The sequence below is a fragment of the Cheilinus undulatus genome, linkage group 15, assembly GCF_018320785.1.
Source record: "Cheilinus undulatus linkage group 15, ASM1832078v1, whole genome shotgun sequence".
Classification (NCBI taxonomy): Eukaryota; Metazoa; Chordata; class Actinopteri; order Labriformes; family Labridae; genus Cheilinus; species Cheilinus undulatus.
Window position 1 is genome coordinate 8704786 of NC_054879.1, and position 14223 is coordinate 8719008.

The 14223-nt window shown below is 38.8% G+C and overlaps 1 protein-coding gene across 5 annotated transcripts in view; it reads left to right on the top strand.

Annotated features, from left to right (window-relative positions):
- Positions 1–14223, top strand: part of parp14rs1 (poly(ADP-ribose) polymerase family member 14-related sequence 1) — a 29395-nt gene that overhangs the window by 2675 nt on the left and 12497 nt on the right. Inside the window, exons 1-3 of one of the 5 annotated variants that reach the window (XM_041807702.1) lie at positions 6504–8255; positions 9692–9976; positions 11267–11491. In XM_041807702.1, coding sequence (XP_041663636.1) covers positions 8207–8255; positions 9692–9976; positions 11267–11491 — 559 coding nt within the window. In that variant the 5' untranslated portion in view covers positions 6504–8206. Of the gene's footprint in view, positions 1–6503; positions 8256–9691; positions 9977–11266; positions 11492–14223 lie in introns of those variants that run through there. The other 4 variants (XM_041807699.1, XM_041807701.1, XM_041807700.1 and 1 more) reach the window with 4 other exon arrangements.

Here is a 14223-nt window from a genome sequence, read left to right on the forward strand (position 1 = left end):
ATGTCAGAATTTTTCTTGCATCATCGTCTAGTTTGACCTGATGTCAACGATGTGAATCCTGACGCCTACAGAGCATTTTCTATGGCTTTGTATCATTTACCTGAGTCCCTATTTTTCTCCCTCCATGGAACTAATGTGCACATTTTACTTAAATTTATTTACGTTATCACATACACACCCTAAGTCCTATTTGAAGGAGAGCCAGTCCATATGCTCCTCCTCTTGATACATCCATGATTGTTATGCATAATCCTTAATCTAGTCTGTTATTGTTTCTTGTTTGTGTTTTCTTCCTTTTTTCTTTTTTACTCTTTCCAAACAGACAAAACATTACTTCTCATTTGAATGCAATACGCTTCCATATTTTTTAGACTTAACCAGAACGTATCCAGGACAAAGAAAAATAATAGTTCTCCATTTTTCATCTTTTCAGCAGCTTCTTCACAGTGCCTTGCTGTAATTCAAAGAAATGTACCACAAAAGTTGGCAAAATTTAGATTTATCCCTTCTTTTTTGATATTGCATTTAAAATTTTTTTTTTTTTCCTTCTCTCATGGGCTTGTGTAACTATTTTCTAGTCGTCTGTCACATCGTATGACAGAGGTTTCTGCAGTTACAAGGGAGAAAGAGAGAGAGCACTGTGAACATTTCAGGAGCAAAACATTGTTAGGGTAAAGTCCAGTTTGCCTGTGAGTATCCATGATTAATAAGAGTTTCCCCCATATGAGGCCCCTAAAATATTTATTTTAGTTGTTGTGAGATTAAAAAAAGGCATCGATGTTGTTTGATTTTTCTAGTATAATGTCTAACTTTAAACTCTGAGGCTGTGACAACCCTTTGTAAAATTCTTCTGGGCTTTCCTACCAGGATTTGACTGTAAATATTCAAGCCAGCATACTGGTTAAACAAGGGGTTTCCCAGAAGCACATTACACAAGCAGAGAGATGCTTTCAGTTTCTGTTCTATAAAAAAACACTCGACTTCTTTTGCTCTCCCTCTCTCACTCATTGCCCTCTTTCTTTATCTCTCTATCTCCTTTTCTCAGCTACTGATTAGTCTATTTGGATATTTTATTCAATGTAATATTAAAGATTGAAATAAAAAATAGTCCAACTGTTTGGCTTGTTTTTAGCAATAGTGGTGAAACGGAAGATTAAGCCTCTCCCTTTACTTCCTTCAGTAAGTGCTGACAGGGTGCACAAAAAAACTCAGGACATGATTATAAGCTCATATTGTGCATTATGGACTTTTTTTAATAACTTTGCAGCCTTGTTGAGGCCAGAGTACACATGATTGTAATATTAGACATTCACAAGCTTGCGCTAAAAGAGTCTGGTCAGATCTTGTTTGAAAACTTGAGTGATTGGAGAGTGATGCAAACACAGCTCAGAGAGAAAAGTGAGAGTTAACAGTTAGGAGAGATGTAAATTGTGAGACTGAGTTGTTGACGCAATATAAAGACTGTGATGATCAAGCCTTTGTTACTTAACAGTTGAAGTGACAGTATAAACAGCACAGAAGTGCCTCTTTCAACTGTAATTTCTAGATCAGTTTTACATACTGTACTCTCTCATGGTTTACAGTGGTGCACTATGTGGGTCAAAAGAATGGGCTGCATTACTCACATTAGAAACATTTCCTTTCCCCTAATGATGACTAAAGTAGGGCACTACAGTGTTGTTTTAAGCCTACTTCTCAGCTAATGTGTGTGTGTGTATATATATATATACATATATGTGTGTGTGTACAGTGCTTAACAAATTTATTAGACCATCTGTCATATTTGTCTCAAAGACCATCCAGCATCATGAAGTGCTTTAATGTGGACTTTTTCATCAGTGAGCTCCCCACGTTTTACCATTTTGAACAGGAATGAAGGATTTCAAACTGAATTCACCCAAATTTGAGCCAGCTCACTGGGCTTCTCTCTCTCCCAGAATGCATTGCATGTCAACAAACACTGCGCTAGGGATGCACCAATCCACTTTTTTTCAGTTGCCATTCGATTCTTTGTGTTCTCTCATCATTAGACTAGATTTGACTATTCTAAATATAGATTTATGTTTAATCAACTAGGTAATTATACCGCTAAGAACTTCCCCAACTAATACTATCTCAGTTACACACAAACTGTCTCGCGTTAGACTGCGGTGCGTTTATTTTCTACTGCAAACTGTAGGATGGATTTGGATAGGTCACTTGGATCGGCGCCGTCATTCAGATATCCGATCTATTAATTACATCCATGTCGGACTTGATACTGATATTTGATCGGATCGGTCCCATCCCTACATGGCGCTGCCCACTGAAGAAAGCCAAAGTACATGATTGAAAATGGATTAAAAATTGATGAAATTATGTGTATTATCAGATGTAACGTGGTGGATTTAATCTCCAAAGACCCCGAAAAGTCACTGAAGTTCTGGGCTTGCTACAACAATGTTCTTTAGGGTTATGGAGACATCAATGGTAGCAAAAGAATGGCAAAATGGTCAGCTTTCAGGGGAAAAAAAGAGTGTCTATGACTTATGGTTCAGAAGTTATCAACATTTTGATAAACTGTGTCACTTATTGTTGTACAGCGCTGTCCTCAGAGACCCCAGATAGTCAGCCAAGTTCCAGGCTCACTAGAAAATGTTCTGTAAGAGCTACAAATACATGGAAGACATGATTAGATTATTAGCACGGACCCGTGCCACGTGAGCTCTAAGGGTTAATAGACTTTTTTTTTTTTTAATTTAACCTTTATTTAACCAGGAAGAAACTCGTTGAGATTAAAAATCTCTTTTCCAAGAGTGTCCTGGCCAAGACAGGCAGCAACACAGTAACATAATTACTACAGACACAAATACACATTTCACACCTCAGAACAACAAGTATACATAACAACTGCCTCCAGGATTCAAAACATCATATATCAGACAAAACATCTGTAGACAGATGCATTTGCCTCCAAACCATTTAGGATCCATTTAAGAGCATCCAGTGAGCACAGCTCATGAAGTTTCAGATATTTCTGTAGGTCGTTCCAGCTAGAGGGAGCAGCAAACTTGAACGCCTTCTTCCCAAGCTCAGTCCTGACCCTTTGGACAGACAGTAATATAAGATCCTGAGAACGAAGACCATGAGTTCCTGCATTTTTCCGTACAATATAGGTGAAGAGATAAGAGGGATGCAGACCTAAGAAACATAAATGAAAAATTACCAATGTTTTAGTCTGTGTGATGATAAGGAAGACTACCCTACATGAGAATAAAGCAAACAGTGATGAGTGATTGCTTTAAAACTAGTGATGAACCTCAAAGCACCATGATACACAGTATCAAGCGCGTGCAAGCTTTGAGCAGAGGCATGCATATATAAAACATCACCATAATCAAGCACAGACAGAAAAGTGGCAGCAACAAGTTTCTTTTTGGCTTCAAAAGAAAGGCAGGATCTGATTCTGAAGTAAAAACCCAACTGTAGCTTCAACCTTTTTACAAGTTCCTGAATGTGAGGAGTAAAAGTTAGAGCGTCATCGATTAAAATACCAAGATGTCTGTAGTGGGGTACAAGTTCAATCTGCGTCCCGTTGAGGGTGCGGCAGGTTTGGAGGCTTTGATTTTTTTGCCAGACAGCAACATAATTTTTGTTTTGTCAGCATTTAAACCCAGTTTCAAGCCATAAAAATTTTGTTGGATTGTATTAAAAGCAGTTTGTAACTGCATCAAAGGTAGGTCTGGAGTGGGTGCAGAGGAATACATTATGGTGTCATCTGCATAAAAGTGGAAATTTGCATTAAAAACATTATGGGTTATATTGTTGATATAAATAATAAATAAAAGGGGACCTAGGGCTGAACCTTGAGGCACACCTTTGAACAGTAAGAGTGTACCTGAGGTAGTTCCCCCAGCCTGCACACATTGTGTCTGACCTTGGAGGTAGTTTTCAAACCAACCGACTGATTGATCAGACAGTCCTGTTAAAATCAATCTTTGTTTATGCAGCTTGTGGTCAACCGTGTCAAAAGCCTTTGACAGGTCAACAAAAAGGGCTTCACAATGCTGCTTATTATCTAAAATATCAGTAAAATCATTAAAAACTCTGAAGAGTTGCAGAAATTGTGCTATGTTTCTTCCTGAAACCGGATTGAGATGCTGCTAAAATGTTGTTATAAAGAAATTCCTTTAGTTGCTCACTCAAAGTTTTTAAGGGTGCGTTCACAACAGAGCTGTTTGGTCTGCTTTAACTGAACTCTGGTCCGTTTTCCCTGGTGTGGTTCGTTGGAGGTGTGAACGCAGAGCAGACCAACTTGTGAACCAAAGGCAGGATGAGACATAAACCATAATGATATATGGATTTGTATGTGATTTAATACGCTCAAATACATGTCAGTACCTCCCTTGGCGTCTGGGTAGCCATGGCAACACGTTGTAGTCCGTGCTGATTTATTCGTCTCATGTAAAGGACGACATGCTGGACAGCTCACCACCTTGCCAGCTGCTCATAATGCTGAAATGCAAGAGCAGAAACCACAAGACAGCGTAAATTCGGTGTTTTTTCATTGTTTATGTGGAAGAAAAGGCCGGTGGAAGGAGTTTCGTCTTCTTCTACCCCTTCTTTTCTTCTTGGTCGCAGTTTGTTTGTGGTGACAGCACCCCTAGCGGGCAGAGGTTGTGTAGGTGTTCAGACGGTTTGGTCTGCTTGACCAAGAGAGCAATGTGAATGCAAACCAAACCAAAGGAAAGCGCAACAATGTTGCCATTTCTGTTCCAAAACAGACCGAGTCCCCAGACTATCAGGTGTGAACACGACCTAAGACTTTGGCCAGAACTGATAACTTAGAAATGGGCTTATAATTATTTAAAATGGTTGGATCACCCCCTTTTAGCAAGGGGGAAACAAAGGCAGATTTCAAGACTGCAGGAATAACATTAGTTGCCAGAGAAAGGTTAAAAATGTGCGGCAATAAAATCAGCAGCTACTCTTAAAAAATAGGGCTCCAATTTGTCTGGGCCAGCAGATTTTGTTGTATCCAGCTGCCTGAGGGCCTTATGTACCTGAGAGGTTAAAATTTCTGCAAAGCTAAAAGGTTGATTTATTAAAACGTGACCAACAGGATCCACAAAGGGAGGACTACTTTGAGAAGAGTGAAGAGATTCAAACAAAAAACCAGAGGAAACAAAATGTTTGTTGAAACAGTCAAGCATTTCAGATTTCTCAGTTATTTTTGTTCATCCTTCACAACGCATGGAGGTAGCTCAGTGGTATTATTTTTCCCAGATAAATGATTAAATAGTACCCCAGAATTGTTTTTGTTTAGATTATTTGTAGTATTTGAGAGGAAGTGATCAGCTTTGGCTTTTCTAATTGCCACTGTACATACATTGCGCAAACGCCTGAAAACCAACCAATCTGCGGCAAGGTCGGATTTCCTGGCCTTTGCCCATGCTAGGTTCCGTTCATGGAGCAGGTTGGATAGCTCTGATGTGAACCATGTATTGTTCCGGCCTTTCATTCTATATTTTTTGATGGGAGCAAGCTTGTTTATGATATTCATAAAACAATCATGAAAGAAACTCCAAGCATGTTCAACATCAGCAATAACAAAGATTTTTGCCCAGTCAGCATGAAGTGACTCATGAATAAAAGCTTGTTCTGAAAGTGTTTCATATCACGTTTCATAATAATGTGTGGTATTGTTTTTGGAATTTTCATATTTCTTATAGTGGCAACAACACAGTGGTCACTGATGTCATTTGCAAATATGGAAGCGTTTTCGTATTTATGTGGAGTATTTGTGAGGATTTTGTCGATCAGAGAAGATTTTTCTGGATTTTTGCCATTTAATCGGGTGGGACTATCAACAATCTGAAAAAGCTTAAGAGAATCACAGAAGGCTCTAAAATCATCAGACACTGGTTGTAGCCAATTCTAATTTAAATTGCCAAGTGCTATTAATTCTTTACAGCTCAGATCAGACAAGAGCTGGGTTATAGATGATAAAGCACCCTTGTCATCAGAGGGTGGCCTGTAACAGCCAATGACAGTTAAGTGAACAGATTTAGAAATTTCAAGATTCAAGGCCAGGAGTTCAAACTGCTTTGACACTGAACTGGAGAGCAGCATATGTACACTATAATACCAAAAGTATTCACTCACCCATCCAAATAATTGAAATCAGGTGTTCCAATCACTTCCATGGCCACAGGTGTATAAAACCAAGCATGTAGGCATGCTTCTACAAACATTTGTGAAAGAATGGGTCGCTCTCGGGAGGTCAGTGAATTCAGGCGTGGTACTGTGATAGGATGCCATTGGTGCAGCAAGTCCAGTGGTGAAATTTCCTCGTTCCTGAATATTCCTCAGTCAACTGTCAGTGGTATTGTAACAGAGTGGAAGCGATTGGGGACAACAGTAACTCAACCACAAAGAGGTAGGCCACATAAAATGATGGAGCGGGGTCAGCATAGTGCGCAGAGGTCGCCAACTTTGTGCAGAGTCAATTGCTACAGACCTCCAAACTTCATGTGGCCTTCAGGCTAGCTCAAGAACAGTGCGCAGAGAGCTTCATGGAATGGGTTTCCATGGCCGAGCAGCTGAATCCAAGCCACACATCACCAAGTGCAATGCAAAGCGTCGGATGCAGCAGTTTAAAGCACGCTACCATTGGACTCTAGAGCAGTGGAGACGCGTTTTCTGGAGTGATGAATCGCGCTTCTCCATCTGGCATAGGGGTGTAAAGGTACGTGTATTCGTACCGAACCGATTCGGTACGGGCCTCTCGGTACGGTACTAACTTGTACCGAACTAATACATGTGGAGCCAAGCTCATACACAAAAGGAAAACCAGAAAACAACTCACTGTCACACTGTCCTGACAACCACAGCAAATGACAGCAACAGCCTGAATATTCCCAGATAAAAGTATCCTGTTTAGGAACACTTTGTTTCCCAGTAAAATACAACAGTGGACAAAGACAACCATAGTAGCTGTCATTATACTACAACTGTGTCGCTGAAAGCACGTCGTCCAGCGGACCAATCAAAGCGTTTGAAAAAGCTCAAACGTCACTGTAAAGAGGAGGAACAGCAAAGTCTTACCAGCCGGTTATAACCTTCTTATTCTTTAAGATCGTTTTTATTGTAACAGTGGTGCTCTGGCTCAGTGAATCAAATTAATTTTACCTTCATGTGTCAGCCCCGGAGGAGGGAGAGATGGACTCTGCAGTTGCGTCCTAGGTAGAGTTATCCTCAAATTTCCCACGGCTCTAACCTCTTTATCTGCCTAGATGGGCTGTGAAAAGTTTCCCCAAACTTTTTAGTAGGTCCCATTGATTAAAAAAATAATCCAGTGCTGAAGTCCGTGTTGAAATCGGCAGGAAAGACGCTAATTAGCATATTTAACAAGCTAACTCACGGTAGTATGATGATGCGTTCAAGGTGGCTGGGAAATGTTGTTTTTTACAGGATGGGTATAAATATGTCAACATATCAATGAAAGTAACCTAGTAACACAAAAATGTATTTATTTAGTAATATTTTTTTTTATCATTGAAGAACTTTTGGAAGGAGGTTACAGCATTATTAATAATCTAAATCTAATTTATTCAGCCTATTTATTTTAATACAATTTAATCAAGTCTTTAGCACCAGAAGAACTGAGCAGAGGCAAAGGGAAACCCTCATCTTCTGGCACATAGCCAAGTGTACATGATCCACAGTATATAGTAATCGTAACAGGAAGAACTGGACAGGAGTCAGCCCAGTGACAGTCAATCCCAATGCAGCATAACGCCAATAACAAACAGTGCAGCAGGGAACAGCCACATATTACGCTCCGTTTCTATCGCCATTTACAACCGGGGAAGGACACCGCAGAGTTCAACAGGTAAATATGATCAGATGATCCAAATGAAGAGATGGAATTAATGAAATCCCGAGACAGCGACTAGGTGATCCAGATCGGGTTTTGTTTCCGTGCACCTCCAGCAAGCAGTCACGTCACATGTAGCCAGGAACACAGGAAATTTCAAAACCGGCCGCCGTGCTGCTGCAGTAGTTACGTTTTAAAAACAGGACCAAGTGTTTTTAAAACATCGGGATCAAACCTGGACAGCGCAGAGAAGAGTGTTGAAACCCTGTCCCCAAGTCACGGGGCGAACCGGCCCTTCAGGAATATGCGAGACGGCTCCACTGCAGCTCCGACAGGCGAACAGGATCCATGGACCGGACACCTGAATTAGCCAGGATCCCACAGAAACGGCGAAAAAGTGAGCCACACCAGTAGTCAGATCCCATACACAATGTAATGATCGAGACCATTAATCAGGCCCAGATGAGAAGATAGCAGTCTGGGCAGTCCTTGGGCGTGCGCAATGCGGGTATGTGGAAGTGGTCAGAATAAGGCAGAACAAGCCACGCACTTAACATCATAATACTCGAGCACGAAGAAGAAACAACAACCCGGATGATAGTTGCGGTAGTATCCAAAGGCACCGAGTGATTTAAGTTAAAAGAAATTCTCCAGCGAGTCAAAAAACAAATCAGTCGCGCACAGACAAACACACGCACACAGACGTGCTGCCATCTTGGGTTGACCTCTCTTATAGAATAAACAAAAACAAATGTTTCAGCTGCTTTATGAATAAAAATCAAGATTACGCTAAAAATAAAATCATTTATTCTCTGCCGGACTGTATTACATTAAATTAATCCCATTCTAATTTGCTCATTCTGTAATTTTTGCTCGTCTATAAACACAACTGTCTTTTAAATTTATTTGTAAACAGAGAGTTGCCTAGCTGTTTAAAGCCATTGTAGTGATTCTACTTAAAGCTGACATGTTTTAAAATAAAAATCCCTGTGCTAAAATGTACCTGATGAACTCTAAAATAGGTTGAAAACAAAAAAAGGAGGACACGTCATAATTCTAGGGTGGTGGAAAAAGCACAGACTGGCTCCATAAAGTAAATTAGAATTTTGGAAAGAAATGTTAAGTTGTTTAAATATTCAGGAAAAAAACCCCAGACCCCCATAACCCGATGGTGAAAACAATAAATGACACATATGCAAATATTTCATTCACTACCCATCAGGTCAATGCTGTGGAAAAAGAAAGACAATAACAGATTTGACTTGTAAATATAACATTTTTGCATTTTTCAAATTATTTGAGGAATAAAGTTTTTAGGGGGGCTGTAATTTACAAATTAGCCTAACATCAGATTTAAAAGAATCGTGATAAAATCAAGATTATGATATGGCTATAATAAGACCTTTATTTCTTGATACTGGCTACTTCAGAGATCACAGAAAGGTGACATTCCCACTGAGAAGCTGTGAAATTGTCAGAGGCTGGAAAATAGAGTCACAGCTGATGGAAAAAATAGCAAGGAAGCAGTCAGATAGTAATATCTTCTGTTGATTGGCGGCAAATTACCTGGTTTTTTAATTCGATATATGCCCTTGTTTCCCTCTGGATTTCACTGTTTATCGAGCTTTTGTTGGAAAATAAATCACATAATGGTAATTTTCACATCACTATAACTTTGTAGTAGGCTCTCTATATCATTATCAGCCTTTTTAGGGAGACTCAAAGGTCCTTTGGTGCAACCATAGGCACGCTGTGATACAACATGTTACTACTGATTGTTAAGATGTCCTCGTATTTCCTCACTGAGATTGCTCCCTCATTTCTCTTTAACAGCAGACGTAGATGAGAAGAGCATACAACCTCCCATTGAAGAACCCAAACCTGCTGCAAGAGTTCAGACGGAAGAGAAGGGTGAAGATGATGACTCTGAAGAGGAAGAGCTCTGTTCCACTCAGGCTGTTATAGAAAAAATTCCAGTGTCTGTTAACCAAGAGTATTTGGAGATGCTGGTGGAAAATGTTTTCAAGAACACCGACTCTCCATCTGCCTCCCAGAGCTTCACTTTAGACGTCCTTCCTGCTATATCCTCAGCTGTGGTGACTTTTAAGAGTGAGAACAGTACGTTGTTTCACTCTGAGTTCATTTGTTTATTTAGAGGCTGAGTTCATACCTCTTCAACAAAAATTGTAAACCAGTTTCTGATAATGTCATCAATTTTCTACTTGGATACTTAAAACAGCTAGGTGGGAAAACACTTCTAAAATGTTTATGACTGTTCACTTTAACAGACACACATATATGTGTGTGTATATATACATATATGTATATATATATATATATACACACACACACACACACACAGAATAAAAGAAAATACAACATAAATCATTATTGTCTAAATCAGGGGCGTTGAACTTGGGTACAGCAGAGGATGGATTCTGAATCCAAACAGGATCATGATTTAACATAAACTGTCAACCTAATTTTTTACTAGTAATAAATTATGGTGGGGAGAAGAAAACTAGCACTGAGGCTAATGATTTTGAGATTAAAAACATCAAAAATAAGTTCAAATGGTGAAAACATGAAACTAAAAGTCAAAATAATGTTTTTTAATGGTAAATATATGACAAATAAAGTCAAAACCATGAATTTTAAAGGTCAAGATATGGGATAAAATTTAAAATCCTGTTTAAGTTATCAAAATTTGAGTTTAGCTGGTCAAAATTGAGATAAAAATATAAATCATGATTTTAAAGGGTCAAGATATGAGAAGAAATTAAAAATGATGAGTTTAAAAGGCCATAATTTGAGATTAAATCTTAAAGTGTAAGTGTAATAGGTCAAAATATGTGATTAAAAGTCAGTCAGGAGTAAAAAAGGTCAAAATGTGAGATATAATTCGTCATTATGAGTTTTAAACATCAAATATAACTTAACATAAAAAATTGTGAATCTAAAAGGTCAAAATATGAAATAAAAAGTAAAATTATGAATTGAAAAGCTCAAAATGTGAGTTTAAAAGTAAAAATAATGTTTTTAGAAGGCAAATACATGAGCCAGAGAGCCAAAATAGTGAGGTTTTAAAGTTAAAATATGAAATAAAATTTTAAAAAGTGGGTCTAATAGGTCAAAATAAGGGATTAAACATCAAAGTTAGGAGTGGAAAAGGTCAAACATGAAATAAAATTCAATATTATGAGTTTTAAAGGTCAGAATTTAAGATTCATTTCAAAATCCTGAGTTCTAAAGGTCAAAATATGAGATAAAACTTTAAATTGAGAGTCTAATAGGTGAAAATATCGGATTAAAAGCCAAAGTTAGGAGTATTGCCCCAGTAACGCAATGAACGTTATTTGTTGTTCGAGTTGTAATGTACTTATTCCATTTTTATCTCTTATCTTACAGAAAAGAATGACTTTGTGACCGGATGCCTCCATAACAGAAACTTCACAAAGAAAGGAATCAGAGTCCGACCTCTGGAACTGACGAGGCAGGTCTTGGTTGATGATGTGAAAAAGATCAGTGAAGATTACCTCCGTCTTTATTTTGATAACGAAGGTGGCGATGTGGAAGATTTTGTGCTGAATGAACAGGAACAGTCTGCCCTCATCACCTTCAGCAATCCTAAAGGTAGAGCATTAACATTTTTTTTTATAAACATCACTGCATGAATTATTCAATGAACATTAGCAGGTTTTATCAAACTGTGGTGGGGGTACAAAGGAATGAAATGATTTGCAAATCTCTTAAACCCATGTTTTATTCACAATAGAAATTAACATATCTGATGCTGAAACTGAGACATTTTACTATTTCATGAGGTGTATTAGCTCATTCTGAATTTGATGGCAGCAACACATCTCAAAAAACTGTCTGTAAATGCCTGGGGCATGAGGAGACTAGTCGCTGGAGTTTTGGGAGAGGATGTTGTCTCATGTTGGATGTAGGATTCTAGCTGATCAAAATTCTTTAGCCTTCTTTGCAGGGTTTTTCATGTCACGTTAGTCCAAATATTTTCTATTGGGGAAAGGTCTGAACTGCAAGCAGACTGTTCTGTGAAGCCATGCTGTTTTGATGCATGTGGTATGTGGTTTAATATTGTCTTGCTGAAATATGCAAGGCCTTCCCTGAAAGAGATGTAGTCTGCATGGATATGTTACTCTAAAACCTCTATATACCTTCTAGCATTGATAGTGACTAACCAGATGTGTGAGCTGCCCATGCCATAAACACTAATGTAACCTCATACCATCAGAGATGCAGATTTTTGAACTGTGCGCTGATAACACGCCATTTGGGCCCTGTCCTCTTTGGTCCACAGGACACAGCGTCTGTGGTTTCCAAAATAATTTCCAATTTTAATTCACCTGACCACAGAACAGTTTTCCAATTTTAAATGAGCTTAGGCCATGAGAAGATGGTGGGGTTTCTGAATGTGTCCACATTTGACTTCCTCTTTGCATGATACAGCTTTAACATGCATTTGTGGATGGCACCATAAACTTTGTTGTTAGACAATGATTTCTGGCTCCTGAGCTCATGCTGTGATTTCCAGCACAGAATTTCCAGCATCCAGTATTGAGCTTCTGCTTTGTCTCTTGCTCACACAGAGATTCACAGAGATTTCTCAGATTCTCTGTATCTTACTATGACATTATTTACCCTGGATGGTGGGATATTCAAAGTCTTTGCAGTGTTACACTGAGGAACACTTCAGTTTTTTGCAGATTGTTAAAATTCTGCCTGTCTTTACTTTTGAGGGACTCTGCCACTCTGAAAAGCTCATTTTTATACCCAGTCATGTTACTGACCTGTTGCAGATTCAACTAATTAGTTGCAAACTATTTCTCCAGCTGTTTTTTATTGGTACCAGTTACTTTTCCAGCCTTTTGTAGCCCAATCCCTACACTGAATTCAAAACCATTGAACGTTTTTCATTAAACGGTAAAACATCAGTTTCAACATCAACATTGTTTATGTTCTGTGAATAAGGTTTATGAGATCTTCAAATCATTGCATTTTGTTTTTTGTTTACATTTTACACAGCACCCAATTTTTTAAAAATTGGGGTTAAATTATGAATGACGAAAGACTATGTCCATTAGGGCTTTTGTAACTAAGGCCTGGGGGTCAAATACGGTACATTTTTGGCCCCCAGCCCACAACCAATTCTAAAAATAAATGAGAAATGGTCCACATTAGAGCATAAATCTTGTGTTTGGTTGTATTGCGCTACTTAGTTGCAGCACAAGGCAGTGCTACTATGCTAATTTTGTAAACAAACATTTTGACAAGAAGAAATAATTGATTTTTGTGATTAAATTCAGACAACACTGAATAGTCAACATACTGGCAACCAAAATACTGACAATATCTTGTTGTATAATTTGCTGATAGCTTACAGCAACATATAGCAGATCCAGTGGTAAGCCAGAGCCAACAAGTGCCCTGGAAACTGACTAGCCTTCCAAAAATCCTTAAAAGGAACCCTGCATGATCAGACAAGTTCATCTTGTTGAATAGATATTTGTATGTCTCATATACATATTGAACTAAAAAAACTCACTAGATGTCTGCATTTTGAGTAATTTGAGTTTATAAATTCACCAGAAGGCCGCCATGCGCTGTGATGTCACAGTTCCGCAGAGCTCGCCGTCCCTATGCAGTAACCGCTGTTGCAGACTGGCAATCAGAGTTATGGCTGCACCTCAGAGATGCAGCATGTCTCACACACAGAATTCTGAAATTTGAGGTCTCCTCTATTTTTTATTTGCACCACAAGCCGTTATCTGTCCATCCAGACAAGAAAATGATAAATACAGAGCCACATTTACCTTGTTGTAGCAAATACTTACGTCCACATCTGCAGAATCTGTTTGAAATCAGTTTCTTGAAGAACCAGATGAAGGCCGCGAGCTAAATGCGTCTGTTTAATAAAGTTGTTCCCCGAACTTCTACTCTTTATGAAGCTTTCTGTTTCCACACGGTTCAGGTAAAGATAAACACAGAACCAAAGCACTTCCGGTTTGTGCTTTTCAAAGTAAAAGTCTACTTAAGCATTTCTATAGAGAAACTCTGTTTGTATGTACCTACTGCTTTTATTTTGAAAAGCTCCCGACACGCTTCCGCTATACACTGTATCTCACTTGTAGGGAGTTAATTTATTGAGGTAAAACGTAGAAGGAATGACAGAGCTTTGACAGCAGGGAGACAAAACCAACATGCTGTAAACTCGTGTCTGGTATGAAAACTGTTATGGCAGCAACAGCTGCAAGCAGAAAAAACGTCTGAAAAACAGTTAATAACAACGACGAAGATCGCTGCAGCACTGTGATGTCAAAACATGGCGGCCTCCTGGTGAG